Below are 25,657 nucleotides of genomic sequence, written 5' to 3'. Positions count from 1 at the left end.
TATCTTTACAAGCAAGACATTCAATTACATTATATAAAATTTATTCATAACTAAATGATTCATTGTATATAATAAAACGCAACTAATGTAATCTTTTTTTTTAATTACCAAAAATATAAAGATATTATTAATGAAATCATTAGTGAAATAAAAAAATAATTCAACTTGTATAAATCATATTAATTTAATATTGCAATTATCTAAAATTACATAAGATATTGTCAGCAAGTAAATTCTTTTTAATTATCTTCTTGCTGCATTTGTAATTCACGCAATAATTGTGCTCTTTGTTTTTCTAATTCATCTTCCGAAAGTTCATGATGTTCAGCATTTTCCGTTACTGATCCTTCACTATGAGCAGAAGCTCTTCTATGTTTTTCTTCTTTACGTTTTCTTTCCGGTGATTCTTCAGACGATGGAAGTCTCGAATGTGATCGCTAAATATAAAAAGATTATATAGGATGTTGATATTTAATAATTATTTATTAAATATATATATATTATAATAATTTTTAGAGAATCGATTCTAGAAGCCAAAACAAATGTAAAAGTTAATACAAAACAAATAAAAAGTTAATACAAAAGTTAATACAAAAAATGTCAGTTTGAGATTATTTTTTAAATTATAAATTCAAGTTTATATATTTTTCTATTATATTAACTTTTATATTTTTAGCCTCTAGAATCAATCCAAATATGTTTCAAATATATTATTCATATTATATATAATTTTTATATTAAATTCAAATTTTAAATAAACTTAAAAAAAAATTATATTATAATAACATTATTAATTATTTGAACTTACAGAATGACTACGACCTCTCTTCTTTTTACTTTTCTTTTTTTTTGACTTTCTAGTATCAGACTCAGAACTATCCGATTTACTAGGAATACTTGGTGATCGTGACTTATGTCTTTTTTTTTTCAAACCTTTATCACTACCTTCAGATTCCTAATAAACAAGAATATAATTTTTTACAACAAATATTCAAATTGTAAAAACATAATATAATATAATATAATATAATATAATATAATATAATATAATATAATATAATATATATAATATATTTAATAATATAATATAATATATTTACACTGTGTGATCGTGATCGTGATTTTCGTTTTACTTTTTTTGTCTTTTTTTTTTTACTTCTGATGTGATGATGACTACAACTTTCTTCAAGTTCATGTTGATATTCTTTAAAAATTCTAACTCTTTCGCTTTCTAATGTTATTGCTTTGAAATCTGGTTCTTCTTCAATCTTATTTCTTATATCTTCCCATATCATTTGATAATCGACATTGAGAGTTTTTAGTAAATTTTTGAAGCCAGTTTCTAATTTTTTAAATTTCCTAGTTTCTTCCTTTACACGTTCTTTTTCTCGGGCTTCAGCTTTTTCGAGTAACAAATTATATGTTAATTTTACATTGCCTGCGTCTAATGTTGCAGATTTTCGATCTTCACATACAACAGTAGCAAACTCTTCAAAAGTAGTATTAACTTGCACTTCAAAATTCTTATCTTTTAGAATTTCTCTTATAATTTTCTTTTCGTCATGAAATCTAGATTTTAAATCTTCAACATAAAATTTAAAAAGATCTAAAGGAGTTGATCCAGATTGTCCAAGCATAGCTGAAAATCTTAAATCAGCTGATAACATTGGGTATAATTCTACCCATAATGACATTGATGTTAATTTTCCTTGCTCATGAAGCTCATCCAATAAACTCTGTGAAATAATTATTCTTATTGAAAAAAGTTACCTTTAAATGTGAAATAGAATTTCAAAATTTTATATAACTTACTATAAATGCATCTCTATTTTTTCTTTCTTGTCGTTTTCTACGTTTTTTTTCATGCTCTTTTTCTTCTTCTTCATCTTTTTCTAATTGACGTATATGATTTTCAAAAACAAGTAATGCATCTTCTTTATCCATTTCTAATAAATCTGCATCTTCTGCAAAAGCTGCATGTTGTAAAAGTAATGCTTGTGCTTCTTGCCAAGTAGTTCTATATGTAACATCAGTCATAGTATCTAAAACTTGAGCTAATCTTTTAGTATTTCTTTTTTTTAGTTGTTTTGCTTCCTCTTTTTCACGTTTAGCCAAATTAAAAATAACATCTTCATAAATATCTCGACGATCTGAATCGCCTACAGCTCTCCACACTTCTAAATTACCAAACATTTCTTCACATTTGTAATATTTTGTTATACTTGTCATTCTATCATTTTCCAACAAAAATTGTTCCAAATCTTCCTTAGCTTTTTTCAATCTGTTTTATAATTGAATAATTGTTATTGTTTTTTTGTTTTTTAATATATTTAATTGTTTAATTGTTACAATGTTACTTACCTTAATCTTTCTTGCTCGCGTTCTTCTTTAAGTTTCTGTGTCTTATATGCATTGAATGCTTGTTTACGTTCGTTTAATTTTTTCATTTGTGGATATCTAGGATCACTTTGAATTAATTTTACTGCTTGTTCCCATGTAGCATTTGATGGTACATCTCTTTCTCTTAATAATTCTTTAAATGCTTCAATTGCTTCTTTCTTATCTTTAAATTGCATTTTAGGTTCTGGAGTACTGGTGCGACTATCATTTGTTGATCCTTTTGCAGAATTGCTATCTTCATCTGGTTTTGCAGGTGGAGTAGGAATATTTATTGCTGCAAGAGTTGCTGCCATTGCTTGTTCAATTGCAGACTTTCCTCCAGGTTCTGGTGTACTAGTTTGAGATGTATTCGCAATTGTGACATTTGGAGATAAATGCTGGATACCTGCAGGAACTATACTAAAATAACAAAATGTTGATAATTATATTTTAAACTTTCATTTTCTTCACTATTTTATGAATTAAAATAAATAAAAATTTTACTAACGTATTTGTAGCACTTGCAACAACTGCTGCAGCTGCAGCTGCAGCTTCTTCAGCTGCAATTCTTGCTTTTAATTCTTCTAATTCTGTAGGAATAGTCCATCTAGATTCTTTAGTTGTTACATTATGATAATATACTTTTCCATTCTCTGATTTATATTCTTTCCAAGGGCACTGTGATAAAAGCAATTCACTTGGTGTTTTTAGTTCATCAGGTTTTTCCCACAAAGATTGTTTTGTAACACTGTTATAATAATATGTTCTTCCATCAGGAGCTTTATGTTCGGTCCAATCAGTCTTCTTTTCTGTTGCTGTAATAGGTTGAACATTTGATGTAGTTTCACTTGTTATAGGTGCTGGGGGTGGAATTCCTGGTGCTGTTATTTGAGGAGGTGCAGCTAAAATATAAATAATAATGGAATAAAGCATATAGCTTTTAAAAATTGATAAATATTCTTAAAGATATTGACCTATAACTCCAGCTTCAGGTGGAGGAGCAGCAGTAATTGGAAAACTGAAACCTGGTGGAGGTATAGAAAACTGTGGAGGCATTATACCAGGTGGACCAGGTGGTAAACTAGGAGGAGGTATGAAAGGTGCAGTGGGCATAATAGGTGGTACAAAACTAGAAGCAATATTTGGAGTTGCTGGTGGAAATCCAGGTACTGCAGCAGGTGGAGGTATACCGTCATTTGAAGCCTGCAAGATATTACAATATATATATATATAATGAGTTACATTTAAAATAAATTTTAAAATTTCTGAAAAAAATATATATATAATATATATATTTTATAAATTATGTAAATTATAAAATTTACAATTTTTTTTTAAGTACTTTCTTTATAAATTTGATTTAAAGCAATTTTTCATATATTATTAAATTCAAAATTATAATTTTTACATTTTTAATAAATATTTTTACAAAATTATAATAATTTTAGTTTATAAATATATTATTAATTTATATAAATTTCTCTTTTTTAAAACTAACACTAAGGTTAATAATTTAATATGTAAGATTAATTATTTTCATTTTATGTTCAATAATACCATACCATTTTTTAAAGAATAAAAGTATTCTCGTTTTAAATCAAATCATTGAAAATAGAATTATTGTAATTTTTTAAATTACAATAAATTAAAGTACGCAACAGTATATCCTACTTCACATGTAAACTATGCTTACTAACTATATATTTATATGCAACACAACACATAGAGAAACTGAATTTATATATATAGTGATTATCAATATTGACATATATATATTAAAAGTTACTACATAAAATTATATTGTAATTATATAATTATATATTTTAATTCAATAATTTTATTTAATTTATATTTTTAATATCTAATAGAAATACTACCAAAAAAAAATTAAAAATTTTTATAAATTATATGTTCACTCTCTATTATATTTTATATCTATTATATTTTATATCTATTATATTTTATATCTATTATATTTTATTTTAAGTCTGATTAAAATGATTTTTATATTTATATATCATTATATTTTTTTTATTTTAATTGATTTAAAAAAATTAATTAAATTTTAAAACAAATAAAATTTTATATAATATAAAAATTATAAACTGAATACAAAATAAATTGATTCAAATATATTTATTCAAAAGTAATTTTTGACAGTTCTATCTATCTAACATTAATATCAATGACAATAACTGTACTACGTTATATATATAATAGTTCTCATACAAAATTTTTAATATCGTAATAAAAACGTATTATTTTGAAGTATTAAAGTATTTTATATTTGTTTTATAATCAATGATTCATATAACTTTAAAAGGTGTTTTTTCAAACAATATAGAATAATGCTTTTAATTTTACATTTAACTTTTGACATTTCTCAAGTTTAGTTCCAACCTTATTCCACGTAAACACGTCTATGGAAATTTATATAATTCAATAATAACGAAAATAAAAACGAACATAAAATTTTGTCAAAATGTTTAAAAAATTTAAAGATAAACTCGCAGAAGAAATGAAACAATCGCCTGCCAGACTACAAGCAAGCATGCAACAACTAGCACAGGTTTGACATTTCATTTAAAATTAAAATAAATTATATATAATATTTTAAAATTTACTTTATAAAATTAAATTAGTATATTTTTATTAAAAATAATTGTTTTTTAATAACTATATACAAAATGTATTTTTATAAAAATATAAAAAAAATTTATTGTTTTATTAGTGTAATCAAAATAAAATTTACATGTGCATATATTTTGCATATTAACAAATATATTTAATTTAGGCAGTTGTATCACCTGCTTTATCCAATAGTTCGGTACAAGAATTATCTGCATCTAATGACAATTTTAGTTTAACAGAAGAAGGAGATGGTAAATTTTAATTTATTTATTTATTTTTTTAATTTAAACAAATATTTATAAAAATTAATTGATTTACAGAAACTCCTAAAAATAGTCCTATAAAACATGGTTTTCAAAATGTAGATTTAATATCACCTATATCAAATTCCATAGGTATCTCAAGAAGATCATCAATTAGTAGTATCACTAGTGATACTTCATCTCTTTTTCCAATTTATGAAAGTCCTGCTAATTTATATCATTTACAGGTATTGTAAAATATCTTTAATCATAAAAATAATAATTTAATATTATTTATAATATTTAATATTGTAATATTTAATATATTAAATGTAATTGTAATTAATTATTAATTTTTTTTTATAGTCTGATATGGATCAATCTGCTAGTGAAATAGATGAAAATATAAATTCACAATTAGACAAAGTTACAAAAGATCAGATATATTCAGCATATCGAAAAGTACAAGCAAAATATCATAAATATCGAGGAAGATATACTGATTTAGCAACACATTATAAAGAATTAGAAAGGATAAAAAGTAAATTAGAATCTGTTTTAGTAGAAACTCAAGATAAAGTATTAAGAAGAATAGCTGATTTAAAAGAACAATGTCAGTTAGAACAACAAGCAAAAGCTCATTTGGAAGAAGCATTGAGAAATGATATTGAAGAAAAAGATCATATAATTAATACATTAAATACAAAGGTAGTATTAAAAAATTAATAATTATTATATGCCAAATTGTAATATTACATTCATTGCAGATTAAACTTTTGCAAACAACTGGACCAAATTTAGAAACATTATCAGATAATGATCATAAAACAAATTTAAAAGATAATCTTATTGATCTAAGTACTGGATCATCAATTATTTCTGATGATTCAGTCAATACTTTATTAGTTGAAAATACACAGTTAAAAGATAAATTAAAAAAATTAGAAAATGTTGTTCTCAAGTATAAAGAATCTTTGAAACGAAATAAAGAAAAATTTACTGAAGTATTAACAGAAAAAAATACATTAGAATCTGATTATGAAACATTAAAAATTTCATATGCAGAGAAAAATAAAGAATTAAATTATGCATGTACAGAAATTAAAAATTTAACAGATCAAATGGTTATTTTGAAGAAACGTGAAGAAGAATCTGTAATATCCTTAGCTGAAAATAAACTTTCAATACATAGAGAATTGGAAGATAAAGAAGAACAAATTAAAAAACTACAATTAGATTTGAAACATATGACAGAATCCAAAGAAGATTTAACTGAAATCATTAATAAATATAAACTTGAATTAGAAAAATTAACACTATCATATAATATTCAAAATTCAGATTCAGAAAAAAAAGAAATTATACAAGATATTTCGAATGGAAAACCGGAAGCTTTAAAATCAGTAGAACAAGAAATGCAACAAAAACTAATTAATTTGGAGGAAAAAATGGACTTAAAATATCACGAAGAAGATTGTAATAAAGAAAATATAGAAAAAAGCACAAAAGTATATGATATTGAAATATGTCAAAATTTAAAATCTAAATTAGATGAAAAAGAAATTGAACTTCAAGAGATGAAAAATAAATTAGAAGAATTACAAAAGCTTACTAAAAAATATCAAACAGATAAAGAAGATTTGTATATTGAATTTTCAAATCACAAATTAAAATGTACAGAACTTCAAAATGAACAAGATGCACAAAGAATCATTGCTGAAGAAAAAACAAAAGAAGCAGAAACAACAATTGAAAAATTACAAGCCACTATACAAAGTCTTGATAAAGAATTAGAAAATATGAGAAATGCTTTAATTGATAGAGATAAAGTATGTGAAAATTATAATGCTAAAATACATGAATATACAACGATGTTGGAAAAAATGAAAGAAAAATTATTAATTCAAGAAGCAGAAATGAAAATTCTTAAAGAAAAAATACAAGACAATACAGAAATAATTAAATTAAACTATGAATTAGAAAATAAAAACACTGAATTATTAGAAATATATAAAGAACTTCAATCTTGTAAATCTACTATTTCTGATCTTAATAATAAACTTCAAACAAATAGTTCTAATATTGGTTTACTTTATGAAGAAAAAAATAATTTAATTAGAAATATTTTAAATTATAAAATTTTTGCTAAAAAATTAAAAGAAGATAACATGTATATTAAAAGTAATGCAATGAAATATTTTACAGAAGTTAATAATGAAATTTCTATCTTAAAAGATGAATTTGATGTTTTTTTAAAAACAAATAATATTATTCAAAATAATGTAGATTTTCAAATTAAATTGAAAGAATTTGAAGAACTTAAACAAAAATATAATCAATTACAAGTTGAGTTAAAAGATACTATATGTTTAAAATCTAATTTAGAAATAAATTTGGAAAAATATAATAAGCAATTAAATGATATGTCCATAAAATTGGCGCAACAATGCGAAATTGATTTAAAAAATCGTAAACTTATAGCTGAAATTGATAATCTTAATTTCAAATTATATGATTTAAGAAATTTACCCGAACAAGTAAAATTATTAATGATAGAATCTAAATCTTTGCAAGAAGAACTCAATAATGTCAATACTATGAATCAATTACTTTCAAATGAAATATATGATTTAAAAAATCAACTTGAAGAGGCAAATAATACTGCAAAAAAATTAGAAGAATTGGAACAGAAATATATAGAAACAACAAAAACAATTACATTATTAAAATCTGAAAATTCTAATTGCAATAAATTAGAAGAAAAAATAAATACTTTACAATTAGAAATTAAAGTTTTACATGAAAATTTACTTGAAAAAGAAGTAAAAATAAATACTTTAAATGAGGAATTGGAAAATAAAGAAAGTTATTTAATTAATTTAAGAATTAAAGATGAAAATCATGTAAAATTAATTGAAAAACATGAAAAAGAAATTATTGAACTTACAAATTCAAATAAAACTATACAACAAACAATACAAAACAAACTTTGTCAATTAAAAAAATTAAAAACTATTAAACAACAACAAGATATTACAATTCAAAATTTAAATGATGAAATTAATGAAATAAAAACTTTAAATATTAAATTATTAGAACAAGTAAAAACATCAGAAAATGAAGTGAATATATTAAAATCTGAAAACTGCCAAATAGAAATATTAAAAAATAATAATGCAACTATTAGTTTTGAATTAGAACAATTAAAATTAATTCAAAATGAAATGAATTTAGAAAATAAAAATTTAAAAGATAAACAAAACGAATTTTTAAAGTATAATCAAGAATTAAATGAATCTAATGGAAAATTAAAAGAAAAAATTACAAATTACGAAAAATACAATCAACAATTACAAAATGAAAATAAACAATTAGAAAAAGAAATTGAATCATATAAAATTTCCTTAAATGAACAAAAACAGCACATAGAAAACTTAAAAAATCAAATTGTATTATTAAATTCAGAATTACAGTGTAACAGTGAAAAATTGAATTTCCAAATCAAGGAATTAACATCACATAAAAAAAAAATAGAAGAGACTAAAGAATATCTAACAAAAGAAAATGAAAATTTACATAATGAAATAGATAAGTTAAATTTAGCTTTAAAAAATAATAATGAAATAGAAGAAAAAAATAAAGAACTTTTAATGAAATTAGAATTTTTAAACAAAGAAGTTAAAAGATTAAAAGTTGTTGAAGAAGAAATTAATAATTTAAATTTAGAAATAAATAATTTAAATATAGTAAAAGCTAATTTAGAAGAGATACAATCTCAAAATAATGGATTAATTATTGAAAACTTATCTTTGAAAAATAAAACTATGGAATTAGAAAATGTAAATACAAAACTTCAATCTTATGTAAATAATTTAGAATCTAAGATTTCCAATTTAAATCAAATAGAATGTGAAAATAATGAATTAAAAAATAAACTTGATACATTAAAAACTACAAATAAAGAATTATTATTTGAAATACAAAATGAAAATATAGAAAAGGAACAATTAACTAAAGAAATAGATGAATTAAAAGTTACAGTAGATGAAAAAGTAGCAGAATTAAAATTATTAGATACAAAAAATATGGAATTATTAAAAGAAATTGAGAGATTAAAATTTTCAACCACTGAAGAAGAAACAATGGCAGAAACAACAAAATCGACAAATACAGTCAAACATTTAAAAGAAACAATTACTGAGTTACAAAATGAAATAAAAGTTCTTAGAGAATCAAATATTGCATTGAATGAAGAAATAAAAAATATAAATAGTAATAATATTGTAAATGACTTTTCCATACAAAAAAATGATAAATTAGAAGAAGAAAATAAAAAATTAGAAGCACAACTAGATGAAGCATTAATAACATTCCAAGCAAAAGAATTAGAAATGCAATTTATTAGTAATGAATTGAAAAATCAAGTAGATAATTTGAAACAAGAATTAAAAATAAATGAAGAAGAACAAAGTATGAGATTAAAACAATTGGTTAAGGAATTTCAAGCACAATTGCATGATAAGGAAGAAGAGCTACATGCTGCCTTAGAAAAACGATTTGGTAAATTAAAAATTTATTCTATAAATTTATTCTATAAATTTATTCTATATTCAAAATTATTTTTTTAATTATCTGATTAATAAGAATTCTATAATGATGAATTCTATAATAAGAATTTTATAAATTATATAATTAATATAATTATAATTATATAAAATTATTAATATATAATTATTAAATTATATAATTTATATAATTATATAAATATTATATTATTTTATTATATTATAAGTAATAACATAAATAATATTTCTTATTTAGATCGTCAACAAAATTATGAATCAAATCTTATACAACAATACAAAGAACAATTAAAAGATTTTCAAATAGAATTAACAGCCAAATCTGAACAAATTGAGAATTTAATTTTAGAAAATAAAAATTTGATGTCACAAAAAGCAAAAGATATAAATCAATTAATGGAAAAGATTACAATAATGAAGAAAGATCATACAGATGAAATTAAAGAAATAGAAAAAAAATGGAAATCAGTTATACAACAAAAAACTAATATATTGGAAGCAAAACATGAGGAAGAAATTAATGAATTAACGCGAGAATGGCGAAATGAAAGAAGGGTTAGTTGAAATAAAATATTTTATAATATCATATTTTATATTTTATATTTTATTCACTTTAAAATTTCTTTTGTTATTTATTTCAATTTCATATATTACTTTTTTAATTTTCTATAACTTTATTTATATTTATTTATTATTATTATTATTATTTATTATTTTTATTTACTTTTATTTATTTTTTCCAGCCTGATATACAAAATGATTTAATTGATAAGGTAAAATCTTTTACTCAATTTGTTTCATTCAACTCAATTAATTATATTTTAAAATTGTATTTTTTTTAATATGTATAATTAAATCTTAATTAAAATAATGAGCAAAAAATTCATTAAAAATGAAATTTTATTTAGGAATTAGAGAGCACTTCACGAGTTGCAATGGCAGCTGTACAATCAAATACTGGTTCTTTCCACACACTTCAACAAACTCTAACAGCTCAAAGACGAGAATTAGCCGAACTTCGAAAATTAATGAAGTTAAGACATGATACATTAGAAGATTCAACAGAAATTGAATATCTCAGAAACATTTTATTTGAATACATGATGGGAAGAGAAACAATGGTGCTTGCTAGAGTGATTGCTGCAGTTGTTAAATTTGATCAAGAACAAACAGCAAAAATACTTAAAAAAGAAGAAGATAAGATGACATTGGTAACAAATTTTTAAAATAAATCAATTTAAAAAACATTAATTTAAAAATTTATTTTTTTAATATATTTTTTTAAAAAATATATTAAATTCAATAAAAATAAATTATTTTTAATAAATAAATTATTTTTATTAAATAAAACTAATTTTTTAAAAAATTTTTTATCGATTTTAATGAATATTATATATTCTAGAAATTTGAAAACTTTCATAAATATCTTATATAATGTTTTCTTATTTTAAATTTTAATTTTTTGATGTTTCAGCTTGGTTCTCTAGGTCTCACATAGTGCAAAATACTATATCTTTAAAAATTGTGTAAGTACTTTTGTATATTAGGTTGTAAGTATCTTGTATTTATTTATGGAATATATATTTTAAAAGGATCTATTCCATCAATATTATAAATGTTAAAGGAAAATATTGTAAAAAATTTTACACAATTTACAGGTAAAAACGATTAAATATAATTACTTTGCTTCTTATTGTATTTTATATATATATAAAATTTTATTATGATAGAATTATAAATATTCACATTAAATTGTTCATCAATAAGCATGCTATTACTTATTAACTTTTATAACCATTTATAATAGAATAAAAAATTATTGTTATAAAGTTGTCATAACTTTAAATATATATACATAAATATTTTTTTTCTTATAATTTTTTACATAAAATGAAAACATGTCAAAAGTATATAATATTTTATAAATAGTTTAATTTGAAACATTTAATTTTATTATAAATAAGAATATCTTTAAAAATAATACTTGTATTGTACATAAATTATGTAATTAATAAATATTAATAAATAAAGTTAATTTAAAAATTAATAATAATAAATTTAATATTATTACAATTTATTATTACAATTTTTTTTTACAATTTTTAAATAATATATATATTATATTATACACTGTATAGATACTATGTTAATTGGATATTTTGTATTTTTGCTTTAAAATAATCTATTTGGTCAGAAACTGGAATTGACTTTTCAAAAAAAGTATTCTCATTTCCATCAGATGTAAATAGATATGTACCTTTTTCCCCTAAAAGTACTCTCAAGGCTTTATTTCTTTTTGATAATTTTTCATAATATTCTATACCACCTTTAATATATTTATCATTAAGTGTAGCCATTTTCTCATTGAGTTGGAGTTCTTTATAATAATCTTGTGCATTGCTTGTTAATAACCAGAGAAAACTACTTGTAAATGTAGCAATACTCATACAAAAAATATTTTTGCCTCTTTGTTTCTTGGTAACTTTTAATACTAAATACAGTAGTTCATATATTATTATTCCTATTATGGTATTTAAAGATAAATCAAGTATTTCATATAACAAATAATTTTCTGTAATTGTTAAAATTTTGCGAGCCATTAAAAATTTTTGGGCATCTTTTGAAAGTATTAAAGATTTTTGAAATTCTTTATTAATTTCTGGATTCCAATTAACTTGTATATTTCGAAATGTTATGGTTTGTTCTGTCATATTTTTAATATCATCATATTCAAAATTTACTGGAATTCCAATTATAGCACCATATTTTGTATATGTTGTTCCAGCATGAAATATATTTATATCATAAACATTGAAAAGTTTAATTTTTTCACTTATTGATTTTGGTATATGTAAATCATTTATTACTTCTTGAAATTTTTGTTGAATATCTTTTCGAACTGGTATTTCATTATTATTAAAACTATTATATAATTTGATAAAATTAATAATTTTATATTATAAAATTCTTAATATTTTTTAATATTTTTTTATACTTACTCATATCTACTTCTAAATTTCCTATAATAATCTAAAAACCAAATTTGTGGAAGAGTTTGTATAGATACAACAGCAGATGCTATAGCAACTTCTAAAAATATTTTCATTATAAAATAGTTGATCTTTCATAGATCCTGAAATAAAGAAAATGAAATAAATATTGATTTATAAATAAAAAATACAATAAATTATTATATTTATATATATATATATATTTATATACAAAAAATTTATAAATAAAAAAAAAAAGTTAAATATATAATAAAGTAAAAAAAAATATAAAAAATAAATATATAATTAAATATATAATTAAGAAAACCTTAGAATTAATTTTTATCTTATTTAATATAACCTAAATATATATAATGCAAAATTTTATATATAATAACATTATATAATATATATAAAATAACAATTGATATAATAATAGAATATCTATAAAAGCTACAATATAATTTTTATAAAATATGCATAATAAAGTTCAAAAAAATTCGAATATGTATAATTTGAATTCAGTTACAAAATAATTCTTACATCATGATATAACAATTATTTCATTTGTGTTTTAATTTTTGTTAATAATTATAAATAAAAATTAGAAATATGAAATTTATAAAAAAATATTAATTTGTCTACTTAAATAGAAATAAAAAAAATACTTAAATAAATATTTTTAACATGTTAATAACGTAGTGTATACACATTATATTCACATATAATATTTTAGAGAAATTATTAAATAATGAAACTAATTTAATTTCATATGTAAATTGTATATATATTAACATTGCTTACTTGTATTATTTTGAATGTTTATAATTCAATAACAAGAACTGTTATATATTCAATACAAATATGAATTTACTAATAATTCCGTTATCAATAAAAAAAATTTAAACATGAATCTCAAGAACAGTTTGTTTTCTATGCTATTCAGTTTATGTTTCTTCGAGATGGATACCGGTACGTGTGTTCTTTCACAATCTACAAGTGCACAACGAAAGTTTTACCAATGGGTACTCAAATGGATAAACGGACTACATGCGCATGTTGATGAAGAAATGCGCGATATTCGACATTCTGCAAAACTAGATGTATCAATATTAGCTACCTTTTTACAAGCGATCGGATTTAAATTGCTTTCATTTGAAAAATATAATGATCCACTTATCTTTAAAAAAAATGAAAATAATATGAAAACAGAATCTGAACAAGGAATTCTTAAAGTTGCAATCGAATGTGATATATCAAACATGAAAGCAGTGTTAGAATTAGGAGGAATTACATGTCAATGTCCTAATTCTGATCATATTAAGGATGCATCTTTTTGGACAATTAGTGGTACCGAACCTACTGGAAGTATCGTACGTTTTTAAAATATTTATTATAATTTTGATTTAATTTAATTATTATCTAAAAAATTTTCACATTTGAAAATCAATGTTAATGAAATTAAATTATAAATTTATAATAATAAAACAAATTTTAAAATTAGAAAATTCTATAAAATATCTTAATATTTTTTTCAGGATAATATTGCACAAAAAGTGGAAGAAACTGGTAGTAATCTATTACCTCGTTTATCAAAAGACGTTACACGAGTTTTGCGTGATGTATCATATAAATTGTTTGATACAATCGTATATGAGCCGGACGTTAATCGTAATACAGATATAAATTTAAATATTTCACGCATAAGTAATATATTTTGCGAACAAAGACCTACTCAGGATACTTCAAAAAAAAATGTTACACGAAGTCATACACAACCGGAAATATGTTTTCGTACAAACAATATCAATTTAAATGTAAATATTTCATTTGTGACATTAAAATTTTTTTTTACTAATAATTTTGCAATATTAGAGTATTTCTGAGGATCAAAGTAAGAATACGAATCTCGAATCATCTGTAAGTCACACTACTTCTCAAAAAGGACCTACTCTTCAACGTCAAAAAACATGGGATATCGAAACTGGAAGTTTAGACGGAGAACCACGACCATCGCCACCAAAACTCACGAGTTCTCCTGCTATACTTACTGAATTATCTAAGTCTTTAGGACAAATTTCCTTACAAAGCGAAATTGAGAATCCTAAAAATGTGACTGAATATATTTTAAGAGCACAACAAAACTTAGAAAAAGCTCTTAATGTTTTATTAATCAATAAACCGAAGACATCGATTGATTTATCGCCTTTTCAAGGTGATTATAATATATTAGATAAATATAATTTGGAAATAACTCTTTTTAGATAATTATTAATAAATTTGTTTATCTTTATATTAGATAATGATGCTACATCTGTAAAATCAGCACCGGCAAATACAGCTGCTATTATTAGTCCTTACAAATCAACTCGACCAAATTCAAATATCAAGTCTTTGTCAAAATTAAGCTACGAGCAAAAAATAATTTCGGGAAATTTAGCTCAAACCCCAAAAATTCAACCAACGCTTTCTAAACCTCTTACTCGAAGAAATTTAAAACTTGAACAAGAGAATTCAAAATCCAAGGTTCGCCGTAATAGTTTTTATATTCCCTCACCTGCTAATTCTAATACTTCATTATTAAAACCTTCAGACACAGGAAAAAAGTTTTTAGAAAGCGGAAGATATAGCATGAGTAAAATAAATCTTACAATCAATTCTGATTTATCGAATAGGTATAAATGATATTATTTATTTATATAAAAGTTAATATATAGTAGTTTAAGTTAAGCCATATATCCTATTTTTTAAATTGCAGAAATTTAATAAGAACAAAAAAATTTACATCTTCTGAACAAAAAAATAGTGCTTCATCAAATTTGGAAACGCTCAATACAACGAATAATCGTATTTCAATGATTAAACCACCTACAAAAATTTCGAAAACAACACCTATTAAAATGAAAACAACACCTATTAAAGTAAAATCAATAAAATCGACAAACATAAATTCAGGAACTATAAAAAAATAAAATAAAAAAAATCAAGAGTTAGTCTTATGAAAGAATAAGTTTTTTTTTCATTTATATTATTTAATCAATAGACAATTTTAATTTTATATTTACATCATTTTAAACGAAGATTTATTCAGATATTTTATTACTTTAGAATATTTAATTACTTTATAATATCTAAAAATATATATTGTTTCAAATAATTAAAGTATTTTATTTTTTAAAAAGAAATATTTTTTATACAAAGTAATTATTATCTGAAGTTTGTATTATTAAGTACTTTAAAAATGGCGGGCTTAAACATGCCATTTTGAAATATTTTAGATCATTTAGAATGTAATTCAGAAGTTTGATTCGGCATTTGAAATATAATATACATATATATTAGAACTTTCACGTGATATATTTAATATATAAATTTATAAATAAAAATTAATAACAAATAATTTCGAAAAACATATAAAGAAATCATTCTGATCGATAGTGATTTTTTGAAACTTTATTTTTTTATTTGAATATTTTCTATATTGTGTTAATCGAAAAATATTTGGTATATTTCTATGTCAGCACTGTAGTTGGACAATTGTGATTGGAGCATGCGCTGATATTCGTTTCTTTAGCTCTGATCGTGAGGTCGGCAGTAATCATTGTTCATGATTAGTTACATTACTGTGTAAAACTATAGTGGCATGGTTTTCAAGAGATTTCGTGATATGTATATCGTGTACACGTATTGATGTTATATTTAAATGCGCGGGACATTGAGACAAACTTTATACATAATATTTATTCTCTTTTTGATTGATTAATCGAAGAACTTGCTAACAAAAGCTTCTACTTGCTTATAAGACACTACGAAATTACATTTGTATACATATATATCATATATATATACGTACACATATATTTATGCATGTGTATATACATACATGGTATCGTGTTTCATCGTTTCACGTTATACCCAATACTGGATACAAACATTTTTCAAGAATGATAGGCGTGTCAGTATATCAGGTATGTGAAGTGAACAAAAATAATATTACATTCTTAGATGATATTACATTGTAATGAATATACTACGATCTATGTTAGGAAAGATATAATTATTACAACTAAATCAAACATCTGGATAGTTGTATGATTACAGGTGCATTATTTTGTATGAAGTTTTTAAATCTATTTTATAATTCATATATATAAGTAATTTTAATGATTTAAATAAGACAATATATTTTAATCTTATATCGCGAAATTTTCGTTCATGGCAGCAAGTCGACATAATGGCGTCAATGCTCCCTTCGACTATAGATAACTGGATCTTACATTCCCTACCTTGCATGTCGCAATAAAACATTAAACGTGCCACGTGACCTTCTTCAATCACGCGGTATGTTCTAAAAGCCGGATTTGAACCTGCGCCTTGTAAAAGTTTTATTTCAATATATGACAAGTGGAAGAATAATCTGAAGATAAAATATTTGTAAATAATGTATATAGTAATGTTATATGTTCACGTTTACAATATTAGATACAACAATAATAACTTTATACTTTTTACAAATTTTTTGCGATAAAATATCAAATATTAATATGTTATTTTGAATTAAATATAAAATTATGTGTAGGAATTTATAAATATAATTTTATAGATGATTTATTATTCACAGTAATATATTTTAATATTATATATATTATAATATACTATAATATATTTTAATATTATAATATATATAATATATTTTAATATATATAATAGTAAAATATATTATGACTTATACTATATAACCTTATTACATTACACTATATAACTTTAACTATAAGAATATTATATAAGTATTATTATTATAGTTTTTATAAAATAATTATATTTATATATTATATAAAAGTTATTGAATATAAAAATAAATATGTTCATGATAATGATAATATTATGATTATAACAATTCAATTTAAATTAATATTTTATTTTCAATAATTATATATTTTAAAAAATAATTTTATCAATAATATTACATTTTTAATAGTATATAGTTATTTAATTTATTTATATTATCAGTATATTATATGTTATACTAAAAAAAGTTTTTTTTTCAGGCAAATGTATGCTAGCATTAATAGCATATTATCAACGCACCCGTTGCAGTTAAAGAATTAAAGAAGAAGTAGGCTTCAAAACTTACTTAAGATCCTGGGTGTGATTCCATTACATCTGACATAAAATGGCAGAGGAATGCAATGATGTTAAATCTGCTGGTCCATCTTCACCAAGAAGTCCACAAAATAATAGTACAGGAGGAAAAAGCAGTCCTCATTCACCTAGACAACCAAGGCGTGTGAAGCTAACACAACAGCAATTGGACAGCATGACAAAGGACGAGCTAGCAGCCAAGTGGCATGAACAGGACTTATATGTGGAGTGTCTAGAGGCCCAGGCGGCAGCCCAGGAAGGTACTGAGATCACTTGAGTGAGACCATCTCACTCACCACATTTCTTAAGCGAATTTATGAATGCCAGAACACAACGGTCTCTTGTATGAAACAAGACTCTTATAGGGACGTTAAGATTAGGGATTAAGCATATTATTAGTACTGTGTTTAGGATAATAATAACAATTAATAATTAATAATTAATAATAATAATAATGATAATAAAAATAAGTTTTTTTATAAGTTCTAAAATTGAAAATTTTTCACTAAATAAGTAAAATAATAATATAGATGAAATTTTTTAAAAATATTTTTTATGATATCTATAAATAAATTATAGTTGTAGAAAATTTATGTATATATAAAGTAACATGCTATATATAAAGCATTGAATAGATCAATTTGGTAATAGACTCTAGATAAAGGCTAGTGATATAGTAATATTGTAATATTTTGAAAACTACATTTGTGATGTGTAGTGTGGGCAATTAAATTAATGCCAATATGTACAGTGTTTGAAATTTTTTGGTGAGCAGAAGTGATGTGCGGTCATGTACACTGCATATACAAAAAATTTAATATAATATTATGCAAGTAATGCATAATTTTATTATTTGGTGTTAAGTTGCGCTACTATTGATATTAAAAATCACTTAATGCTAAAAGCAAAGTGCATATTGAAAAAAAGTGATATTGTGTGACAAGAAGAGATGACAATTTTCTGAATGTGTTCACTATAAATATATATAAATCATTTCTTTTACTCTAAACACACACAGCTTACTGTTGATATGACCTCTTAAGTGACCGTGCGGTGTGCCACGTATAATTCTACAGTGTAGTAAAACACACTGCCAGATGCAGGACAGTGCGTGTGTGTTTGTGTGTACATTGGATATCGAGTTTCCACTTTGCGAGGATTGAATGAAATACAACATCCTTGCTGGCTTTGAATATACCACTCAGAAGAGTAAAAACAGAGGTCCTATGTCATCCTTTGGCCCACAAAACTCTGTGCCAGGGGTGCGTGAATCTAAGTCTTGGTGAAGTACGAAACCTTTAATTGATGCAGTTATGATCTGAAATTCCAGCTGCTTTTTCCAATCCTAACAATTCTTATCCCAATCTACAATCTTTAATATCATTTTATATATATAGATATATCTGATAAAATTGAACAATTTTAATTATGTTCCTAGACAAACCATCCCTGTTTATTCCCATTATGAACGCAATTCATGCATGCATTTGTACCTGCACCATAACTTCCTGATGTCCAATCTGAAAAAAATACAAACCTGATCAAATAAGGCCAGGAGGTCATCTTGTGACAACATCTGTGTCTGCAACAAATAGTCTATCTATTTTCATGGAAGAAAAATAACGTCCACTCTTGGTCTCGGTGGAAGCACAGAGAATCTCACAAATGGCACGATGCAACGACTCCAAACTCAAAGTATGCGCTAATTAAAAATGTCAGTTGTCAGGCAATCAATGTCACATACATATAAGAACATATTTTGTTTATGCGCACTTAGGGCAAAACAGTATGTAGTAGATTTTCACCACTATGCTTTATTTCACCAAGAATATACAATTGTGAAGTATCAAAAAAAAAAGAAAGCTGTACAGAGTAGTCTGTACTATTATTCTAAATGTACATATATTTTAAGGTTTCAAGCTCTCTATGTGTCTCATAAATTTGCATATTTTGCTATTAATTAAATAAATTATTAAAAGTGAAAGATACATTATAAAAAAAATAATATAAAAGAAATTTTAAATTAGTAACTAGTTATAAAAATATAATTAAAATTTTTTATTAAATATCATTAATTTCATAAACTGATAAAATCATAAAAAATAAAATTATAAAAATATTTTAAATTAAAGTTATATTTTAAATTAATTAAAGATATATCTTCTTCAAATTCAAATAATAAATTAATAATTTTTTTTAAGATTTTTATATATCAACATATTTTTATTATATATTTTTATATCTATTTATTATGATTAAATTATACATATATTTATGTACAATTTAATTTTATATTAATAATGATTAGAATAAATATAAAACAAATTAACGAAACACATAGATAGCTTTAAACAATAAAGTTTCAATTAAAAAAGAAAATGATATAACTATTTTTTTAGGTGACCTATCTTCATTGAGAGAATCTGAAAGCAAATACAGGCAACAACATGCAGAAGCATCTCATAGAGAGAAGATTTTAGTTAGGAGACTTGCTTCTAAAGAACAAGAATTACAAGAATATATTGTATGTAAATTTTATAGTTTTTCATAGATTAATTTAATGAAATCAGAAATTTTAATATATAATTTTTTTTTAGAATCAAATTGCCGAAATGAAAGCTGCTCATGCTCCGTCCGCTGTGGCATTAAGATCTGCTCTACTAGATCCTGCTGTTAATATTTTAATTCAGAAATTAAGACAAGAACTTGTTACAACTAAAGCTAAATTAGAGGACACTCAGAATGAACTTAGTGCCTGGAAATTTACACCCGATAGGTAAATAATAATTTACATTTTTTAATAGAAATAAATAATAAATTTAGATTTGTAATATTTTTATATATTAATTTTTTATAGCAATACAGGTAAAAGATTAATGGCAAAATGTAGATTATTATATCAAGAAAATGAAGAATTAGGTCGTATGATTGCTAGTGGACGAATTGCTAAATTAGAAGGAGATCTTGCACTTCAAAGAAGTTTTAGTGAAGAAATGAAAAAATCACAATCAGGTTTTTATATTCTTTTTATTTATATATTAAATATGTTAGGTTTAAATTAATATTTTTTTATGATATTTTTGTTACAGAATTGGATGAATTTTTACAAGATTTAGATGAAGATGTTGAAGGAATGCAGAGCACAATTTATTTCTTACAACAAGAATTACGTAAAGCTCGTGAATCAGTAACATTATTACAACAAGAAAATGCAGCATTGAAAGCAAATTCAAGTGAAAATAATTTAACAAATGGTTTGTCTCCTCATACACCACCAATTAAAAAAGAGGAATCAGAGGAAAATTCAATTCCAGAAACAAAGACTTTAAAATCTATAGAAGATAGTGATGTGTGCAAAGGTGCTAGGACTCCACCGTTGTCATCGCAACGATCGCCTTGTGAGTTTTCAAATACTGAAAGAACAGAACGGATTGAACGAAAACCTAATCAAGCGGATCATAATGATGAAAGCTCAAGTGATTCAGCTGCTTTGATAATTAAAGTTGAAAATGAGGAATTAAGTGATAGGGAAGAAGAACACGAAGAAAATCGAAATAATAAAAGGATATTACGAAGCAAAAGTCATAATAGAAATAACAATAAAACTAATGGGGAAGAGATGCTAACTAGAATAACTAGGGGTAGGGATAGGACCAAAAGGGACAAAAGTGCACCAGGTAGTGACGATGAAAGGACACATAAAAAAAAGAGAAGAGAGAGTATTCTTTCTCTTGATTATAATGAAGCTGATGATGATGCGTTAGTTTTAACTAATGGTGAGACGCTTCAAAGCGATCCAGAATGAACAATTTTCTAGAACAATTTTATACACAAACACTTGTTATATACAAATAAGGCTTAACGTGACTTAATATACAACATAAGTTGAATATAATATTTCATATTTAAAAGTTATAATACATTCACATCACGATAAATATTTCTAATAATTTTATATAATTTTTCGTAATATAAATTTGTAAATATATTTCATATTTGGATATTTTGAAGTCACGTTAATGCCGAAAAAATTGCACTTGATTACATATGATAATATGTTCACAAAATAATGTGGCGTTGGAATAAAGGGGTAGATAGTTAAAACTATATTTCTTTTTTCTTGCAATGAAATCGCATTAAATTCTTCAATAAGTATTCGTTATAAAAAAATGCTTCAATGTTTTTAATGGCTTTTTTTGTAAATTCATTAAAACATTGATAGTAACTCATCTTGTTAGATTTTTTAAAACAATTATAAGGAATATAAATAACAATAAAGTAATAATTAGGGCTATGCCTTTTCTTTATTATGTAAATACACAAATGTTAATATCTGGTACACGACGACGCACATACATAGATTTATATATGATTATGTGCGCAATAATTTGTATGTATGTACTATTTTTTTTCATTGTGAGACATGCGTGTCAAAATTCGTTATTACATAAAATGTGCTTTTAATTATGTATAATAAAATTGAGGTCTATTTGTTAGATTTATTAAATACCTGTAAATTATATGAAATATAAAACAACATTAATTTCAGTAAAACTTGTAGATTAATCTTTTAGATTACAAACACAATTATATTTTTTTTTTCTTTTTAAAGATAAATATATAAAGTATTTACATTATTATTTTATATTATTTATATAAAAACATACTTTTAATTGATTTCTTTATAAAAATTAATTTTTTATTTTAATCCATTTATAATTTTAGTGTATAATATTCAATGAGTATGTGTATGTTCTATTTAGGATATAATATATATATTATATATATATATAATTTTTAAAAAAATTATCCATAATTAAAATATAATTTGTAATTCAATTTAATATATCTACATAAAAATTTATTATTATTATTATATAACGTACAATTTATTAATTAAAGATTATTTTCTAACCTAGAAAAAAGTGACAATACACGTGATAGTTTAATTCAATTTTTACGATTATAAAAATTAATATATCTGAAGATTAAATTAAAAATAAAATGAAATTATTTTTCTAATGTTATATAAAATATCTTTAGCTTATTAATTGAACTACAAAAAAAGATAATAGTTATTAAATTTATTATTATATTTAATTTTTTTTTAATTATAAGAATATCTCATTAAATATGCAAGGGATATTAATTAAAGAAATATTATTTTAGTATTTGTTTTATCCCCAATAGAATCTGTGACGTAATAACTGATATTTGTATATATGTAGTTAGTAGTCAAGCCATTCTTCGGCTTACTCGCATTCGCATTAATATATTCGCAAAGGTGTACAGTATATCTATAATTGCATATTGCTCTTACATTTTATGATTTTGTGATATTAATATATAAGAGTAACTTGATTTATTCGCATTTTAACAATGTTTGCAGTAAGACGTATCCTATTTTCCAATACAGTGTAAGTTTATATTATTTTTCATTTATAATTATCATATATTTGATATTATATAATTTCTAACCTCATCATTCGTTTTTTCTTGTCATTAATATTAAAATTTTTATTCATATGATAATTGTGCTTAATAAAATCGTAAATATTATATATATTTATATTAGAAGACTAATATATATATACTTGAAAATATAATAATGAAATTAAAATTTTGAACGTATAATAATATAAATTTGTTTCTGATCATTTAATATAATATATATATATATATGTCTAATTCAATTTATGATCATTTATATTGAATTCAAAATGTTATTTATATAATAATAATTGTTAATCAAAAATTTATTAATTGTATTCAAAATATATATGTTGTATCTGTCAAATTTAATAATATCGAATTATGTATAAAAAATTGTAATTTTTTAAAAACATATTGTTGAATAATATTCAATTATATTGTTAAATTATTTAAATTAATTGTGATTATAAAAAAATCAATATAAATTTAGTTTGACCTTTGGCATATAGATATATTAGATAAGTACTTTGTCAATATGATATTTGAATATCAGTATTTTTGAGTATCATGTATATATATATATAAAATAAAACAACTATTAATCATTTTTTAATGTAAAAAATACAAAAATTATACAAATTAAAAAATAAAAAATAAATAATATAATGAAGAAATATTTATATTAATAATAAAAATAAAATTGATATTTTATGGATGTAATATTTTTTAAAAACTTAAATATGACAAAATTTGTATATTTTATTTCTTTTATTTAATATTAATTATCATTATTAAAAAATTTTTTTGTTTGTGTCTTAAAAATAGTTCTAATATTTATTTTTTATTTTTAGTAAAGATACATTTGTGAGAACAAAACATACACTTCCTGATTTACCATATGACTACAAAGCTTTGGAACCTATTATTTCCGCCGAAATTATGCAACTTCACCATTCAAAGCATCACGCGACTTATGTAAATAATTTAAATGTTGCCGAAGAAAAAATGAAAGAAGCTGTTGCCAAAGGTGATGTTAATACACAAGTTGCATTGAGTCCTGCTATTAAATTCAATGGTGGTGGTCATTTGAATCATTCGATTTTTTGGTGCAATCTTTCCCCAAATGGCGGTAAACCAGACGGTAAATAAATTATTTGAATAAGATTAAAAATTATTATATTATAATATTTTTTAATATGATTAATTTTATAAAGCGCATTTTTTTTAGCTGCACTCCTTAATCAGATCGAAAAAGATTTTGGTAGCATAGAAGAAATGAAAAAACGGTTATCTGAAAATACCGTTGCGATTCAAGGTTCTGGTTGGGGTTGGCTTGGGTATTGTCAAAAATCAAAATCTTTAAGGATAACTACTTGCGCTAATCAAGATCCTTTGCAAGCTACAACTGGTTTAATACCACTTTTTGGTATTGATGTTTGGGAACATGCGTATTATCTACAATATAAAAATGTTCGACCCGATTACGTAAAAGCTATCTTTGATGTCGTGAATTGGAATGATGTGAATTCTCGTTATAAGAAAGCTATTGGATCTTAGAGAATGAATATCATAGCATCAAAAGTGATTTTTATCTAGTATGTGAATGTTTTTGAAAAATTAATTCCATATTTTCTATGTTTGCATTTGTCTTAAAAAGACATTTGTGATTTTGTACACATATTGTTTATATTATACACATATGTAATTATAAATAGTAATAAAATAAATAGTAATAAAATATGCTAAAATATTATTTTTTATTGTTGTTTTAAAATAAAATAGAAAGTAATTAAATTTTTTTTAAAAACTTAAGAAATATTTTAATAAATGGAAAACAAAAAGGATATCATTAATATATTTTAATTTAATTATTTCAAAAAATTATTTTTATATATAAAAAATAATATTAATATTAACTTTACAATTAATAAGAATCAATAATAATCAATATTAAATTGAAAAATTTTCGCGCTCAAATCGAAATGCCTTATTTAAATTATCATATATCGATAACTATCGTATTGTAATGAGATTTGTTTTTATTTGATATAATATTAATAAACAATATGCATTGAAAATCATGAACTATTATATTATTTTTTAAAAATTTTATTGTTTAAAAGATATCAGCGCCACATAGTTAAGTTGTTTGTACAAGCGAATGCTAAAAAAGAATAAAAAATGTTTAATCGCGCCTTTAATAATCGATTGGTTCAAGTTGAATCGCATCACTTCGCATCGCAACGTGTTCACACTA

General features: G+C 22.8%; 6 protein-coding genes across 10 annotated transcripts; 4 read left to right on the top strand and 2 right to left on the bottom strand.

Annotated features, from left to right (window-relative positions):
• Positions 1-168: 168 nt before the first annotated feature.
• LOC122717999 (pre-mRNA-processing factor 40 homolog A) lies at positions 169-4,083 on the bottom strand. Its single transcript, XM_043942613.1, has 8 exons — positions 3,942-4,083; positions 3,354-3,582; positions 2,888-3,281; positions 2,362-2,799; positions 1,813-2,281; positions 1,101-1,736; positions 809-955; positions 169-437 (listed from the first exon to the last, which is right to left on the bottom strand). Exons 1-8 carry the CDS (start codon positions 3,942-3,944, stop codon positions 240-242), a joined length of 2,514 nt encoding a protein of 837 aa, XP_043798548.1. The 5' UTR covers positions 3,945-4,083; the 3' UTR covers positions 169-239.
• A 543-nt stretch (positions 4,084-4,626) lies between these two features.
• On the top strand, positions 4,627-13,902 carry LOC122718100 (golgin subfamily A member 4-like). Of its 2 annotated transcripts, XM_043942796.1 has the most exons (10): positions 4,627-4,948; positions 5,174-5,261; positions 5,331-5,500; positions 5,619-5,960; positions 6,020-9,812; positions 10,074-10,390; positions 10,579-10,608; positions 10,744-11,046; positions 11,310-11,361; positions 13,772-13,902. In XM_043942796.1, the coding sequence occupies exons 1-9, from the start codon at positions 4,862-4,864 to the stop codon at positions 11,331-11,333; spliced, it is 5,154 nt and encodes a 1,717-aa protein (XP_043798731.1). In that variant the 5' UTR covers positions 4,627-4,861; the 3' UTR covers positions 11,334-11,361; positions 13,772-13,902. The 2 variants fall into 2 exon arrangements, with proteins under 2 accessions (XP_043798731.1, XP_043798730.1); XM_043942795.1 differs by lacking the exon at positions 13,772-13,902 and having other exon boundaries at positions 11,310-11,658.
• On the bottom strand, positions 11,905-13,765 carry LOC122718102 (transmembrane protein 177). Its single transcript, XM_043942799.1, has 3 exons — positions 13,630-13,765; positions 12,835-12,968; positions 11,905-12,757 (listed from the first exon to the last, which is right to left on the bottom strand). The coding sequence occupies exons 2-3, from the start codon at positions 12,939-12,941 to the stop codon at positions 11,977-11,979; spliced, it is 888 nt and encodes a 295-aa protein (XP_043798734.1). The 5' UTR covers positions 12,942-12,968; positions 13,630-13,765; the 3' UTR covers positions 11,905-11,976.
• On the top strand, positions 13,635-15,816 carry LOC122718101. Its single transcript, XM_043942798.1, has 5 exons — positions 13,635-14,198; positions 14,364-14,642; positions 14,701-15,040; positions 15,125-15,500; positions 15,584-15,816. The coding sequence occupies exons 1-5, from the start codon at positions 13,734-13,736 to the stop codon at positions 15,795-15,797; spliced, it is 1,674 nt and encodes a 557-aa protein (XP_043798733.1). The 5' UTR covers positions 13,635-13,733; the 3' UTR covers positions 15,798-15,816.
• A 617-nt stretch (positions 15,817-16,433) lies between these two features.
• Positions 16,434-22,516, top strand: LOC122717872 (pre-mRNA-splicing regulator female-lethal(2)D). 4 transcript variants are annotated; one of them, XM_043942352.1, is made up of 6 exons: positions 16,434-16,793; positions 17,874-18,227; positions 20,367-20,491; positions 20,565-20,743; positions 20,825-20,979; positions 21,057-22,516. In XM_043942352.1, the coding sequence occupies exons 2-6, from the start codon at positions 17,999-18,001 to the stop codon at positions 21,770-21,772; spliced, it is 1,404 nt and encodes a 467-aa protein (XP_043798287.1). In that variant the 5' UTR covers positions 16,434-16,793; positions 17,874-17,998; the 3' UTR covers positions 21,773-22,516. The 4 variants fall into 4 exon arrangements, with proteins under 4 accessions (XP_043798287.1, XP_043798290.1, XP_043798289.1 ...); XM_043942355.1 differs by lacking the exons at positions 16,434-16,793; positions 17,874-18,227 and adding exons at positions 18,619-19,229; positions 19,406-19,863; XM_043942354.1 differs by lacking the exons at positions 16,434-16,793; positions 17,874-18,227 and adding exons at positions 18,619-19,254; positions 19,406-19,863.
• Positions 22,517-23,207: 691 nt separating this feature from the next.
• LOC122717877 (superoxide dismutase [Mn], mitochondrial) lies at positions 23,208-25,148 on the top strand. The gene is made up of 3 exons (XM_043942366.1): positions 23,208-23,384; positions 24,252-24,541; positions 24,629-25,148. Exons 1-3 carry the CDS (start codon positions 23,347-23,349, stop codon positions 24,955-24,957), a joined length of 657 nt encoding a protein of 218 aa, XP_043798301.1. The 5' UTR covers positions 23,208-23,346; the 3' UTR covers positions 24,958-25,148.
• Positions 25,149-25,657: the final 509 nt, after the last annotated feature.

This window comes from Apis laboriosa, unplaced genomic scaffold (genome assembly GCF_014066325.1).
Source record: "Apis laboriosa isolate Shangri-la unplaced genomic scaffold, ASM1406632v1 scaffold5_cov152, whole genome shotgun sequence".
Classification (NCBI taxonomy): Eukaryota; Metazoa; Arthropoda; class Insecta; order Hymenoptera; family Apidae; genus Apis; species Apis laboriosa.
This window is presented reverse-complemented; position numbering and strand designations above follow the sequence as displayed.

Excerpts from the sequence above, each read along its gene's own strand:
- LOC122717999 (XM_043942613.1), bottom strand. Across the intron at positions 3,282-3,353 it reads ACCTGAAGCTGGAGTTATAG|CTGCACCTCCTCAAATAACA; the intron begins GTCAATATCTTT and ends TTTATATTTTAG. Across the intron at positions 2,800-2,887 it reads GTTGCAAGTGCTACAAATAC|TATAGTTCCTGCAGGTATCC; the intron begins GTTAGTAAAATT and ends TTGTTATTTTAG.
- LOC122718100 (XM_043942796.1), top strand. The coding sequence starts at position 4,862 with ATGTTTAAAAAATTTAAAGATAAACTCGCAGAAGAAATGAAACAATCG. Across the intron at positions 5,262-5,330 it reads TTTAACAGAAGAAGGAGATG|AAACTCCTAAAAATAGTCCT; the intron begins GTAAATTTTAAT and ends ATTGATTTACAG. Across the intron at positions 11,047-11,309 it reads AAGAAGATAAGATGACATTG|CTTGGTTCTCTAGGTCTCAC; the intron begins GTAACAAATTTT and ends TTGATGTTTCAG.
- LOC122718102 (XM_043942799.1), bottom strand. The coding sequence starts at position 12,941 with ATGAAAATATTTTTAGAAGTTGCTATAGCATCTGCTGTTGTATCTATA. Across the intron at positions 12,758-12,834 it reads AAATTTAGAAGTAGATATGA|TTTTAATAATAATGAAATAC; the intron begins GTAAGTATAAAA and ends ATTATATAATAG.
- LOC122718101 (XM_043942798.1), top strand. The coding sequence starts at position 13,734 with ATGAATCTCAAGAACAGTTTGTTTTCTATGCTATTCAGTTTATGTTTC. Across the intron at positions 14,199-14,363 it reads CCGAACCTACTGGAAGTATC|GATAATATTGCACAAAAAGT; the intron begins GTACGTTTTTAA and ends TATTTTTTTCAG. Across the intron at positions 15,501-15,583 it reads AATTCTGATTTATCGAATAG|AAATTTAATAAGAACAAAAA; the intron begins GTATAAATGATA and ends TTTAAATTGCAG.
- LOC122717872 (XM_043942352.1), top strand. The coding sequence starts at position 17,999 with ATGGCAGAGGAATGCAATGATGTTAAATCTGCTGGTCCATCTTCACCA. Across the intron at positions 18,228-20,366 it reads CCAGGCGGCAGCCCAGGAAG|GTGACCTATCTTCATTGAGA; the intron begins GTACTGAGATCA and ends CTATTTTTTTAG. Across the intron at positions 20,492-20,564 it reads AAGAATTACAAGAATATATT|AATCAAATTGCCGAAATGAA; the intron begins GTATGTAAATTT and ends ATTTTTTTTTAG.
- LOC122717877 (XM_043942366.1), top strand. The coding sequence starts at position 23,347 with ATGTTTGCAGTAAGACGTATCCTATTTTCCAATACAGT. Across the intron at positions 23,385-24,251 it reads ATCCTATTTTCCAATACAGT|TAAAGATACATTTGTGAGAA; the intron begins GTAAGTTTATAT and ends TTTTATTTTTAG. Across the intron at positions 24,542-24,628 it reads AAATGGCGGTAAACCAGACG|CTGCACTCCTTAATCAGATC; the intron begins GTAAATAAATTA and ends CATTTTTTTTAG.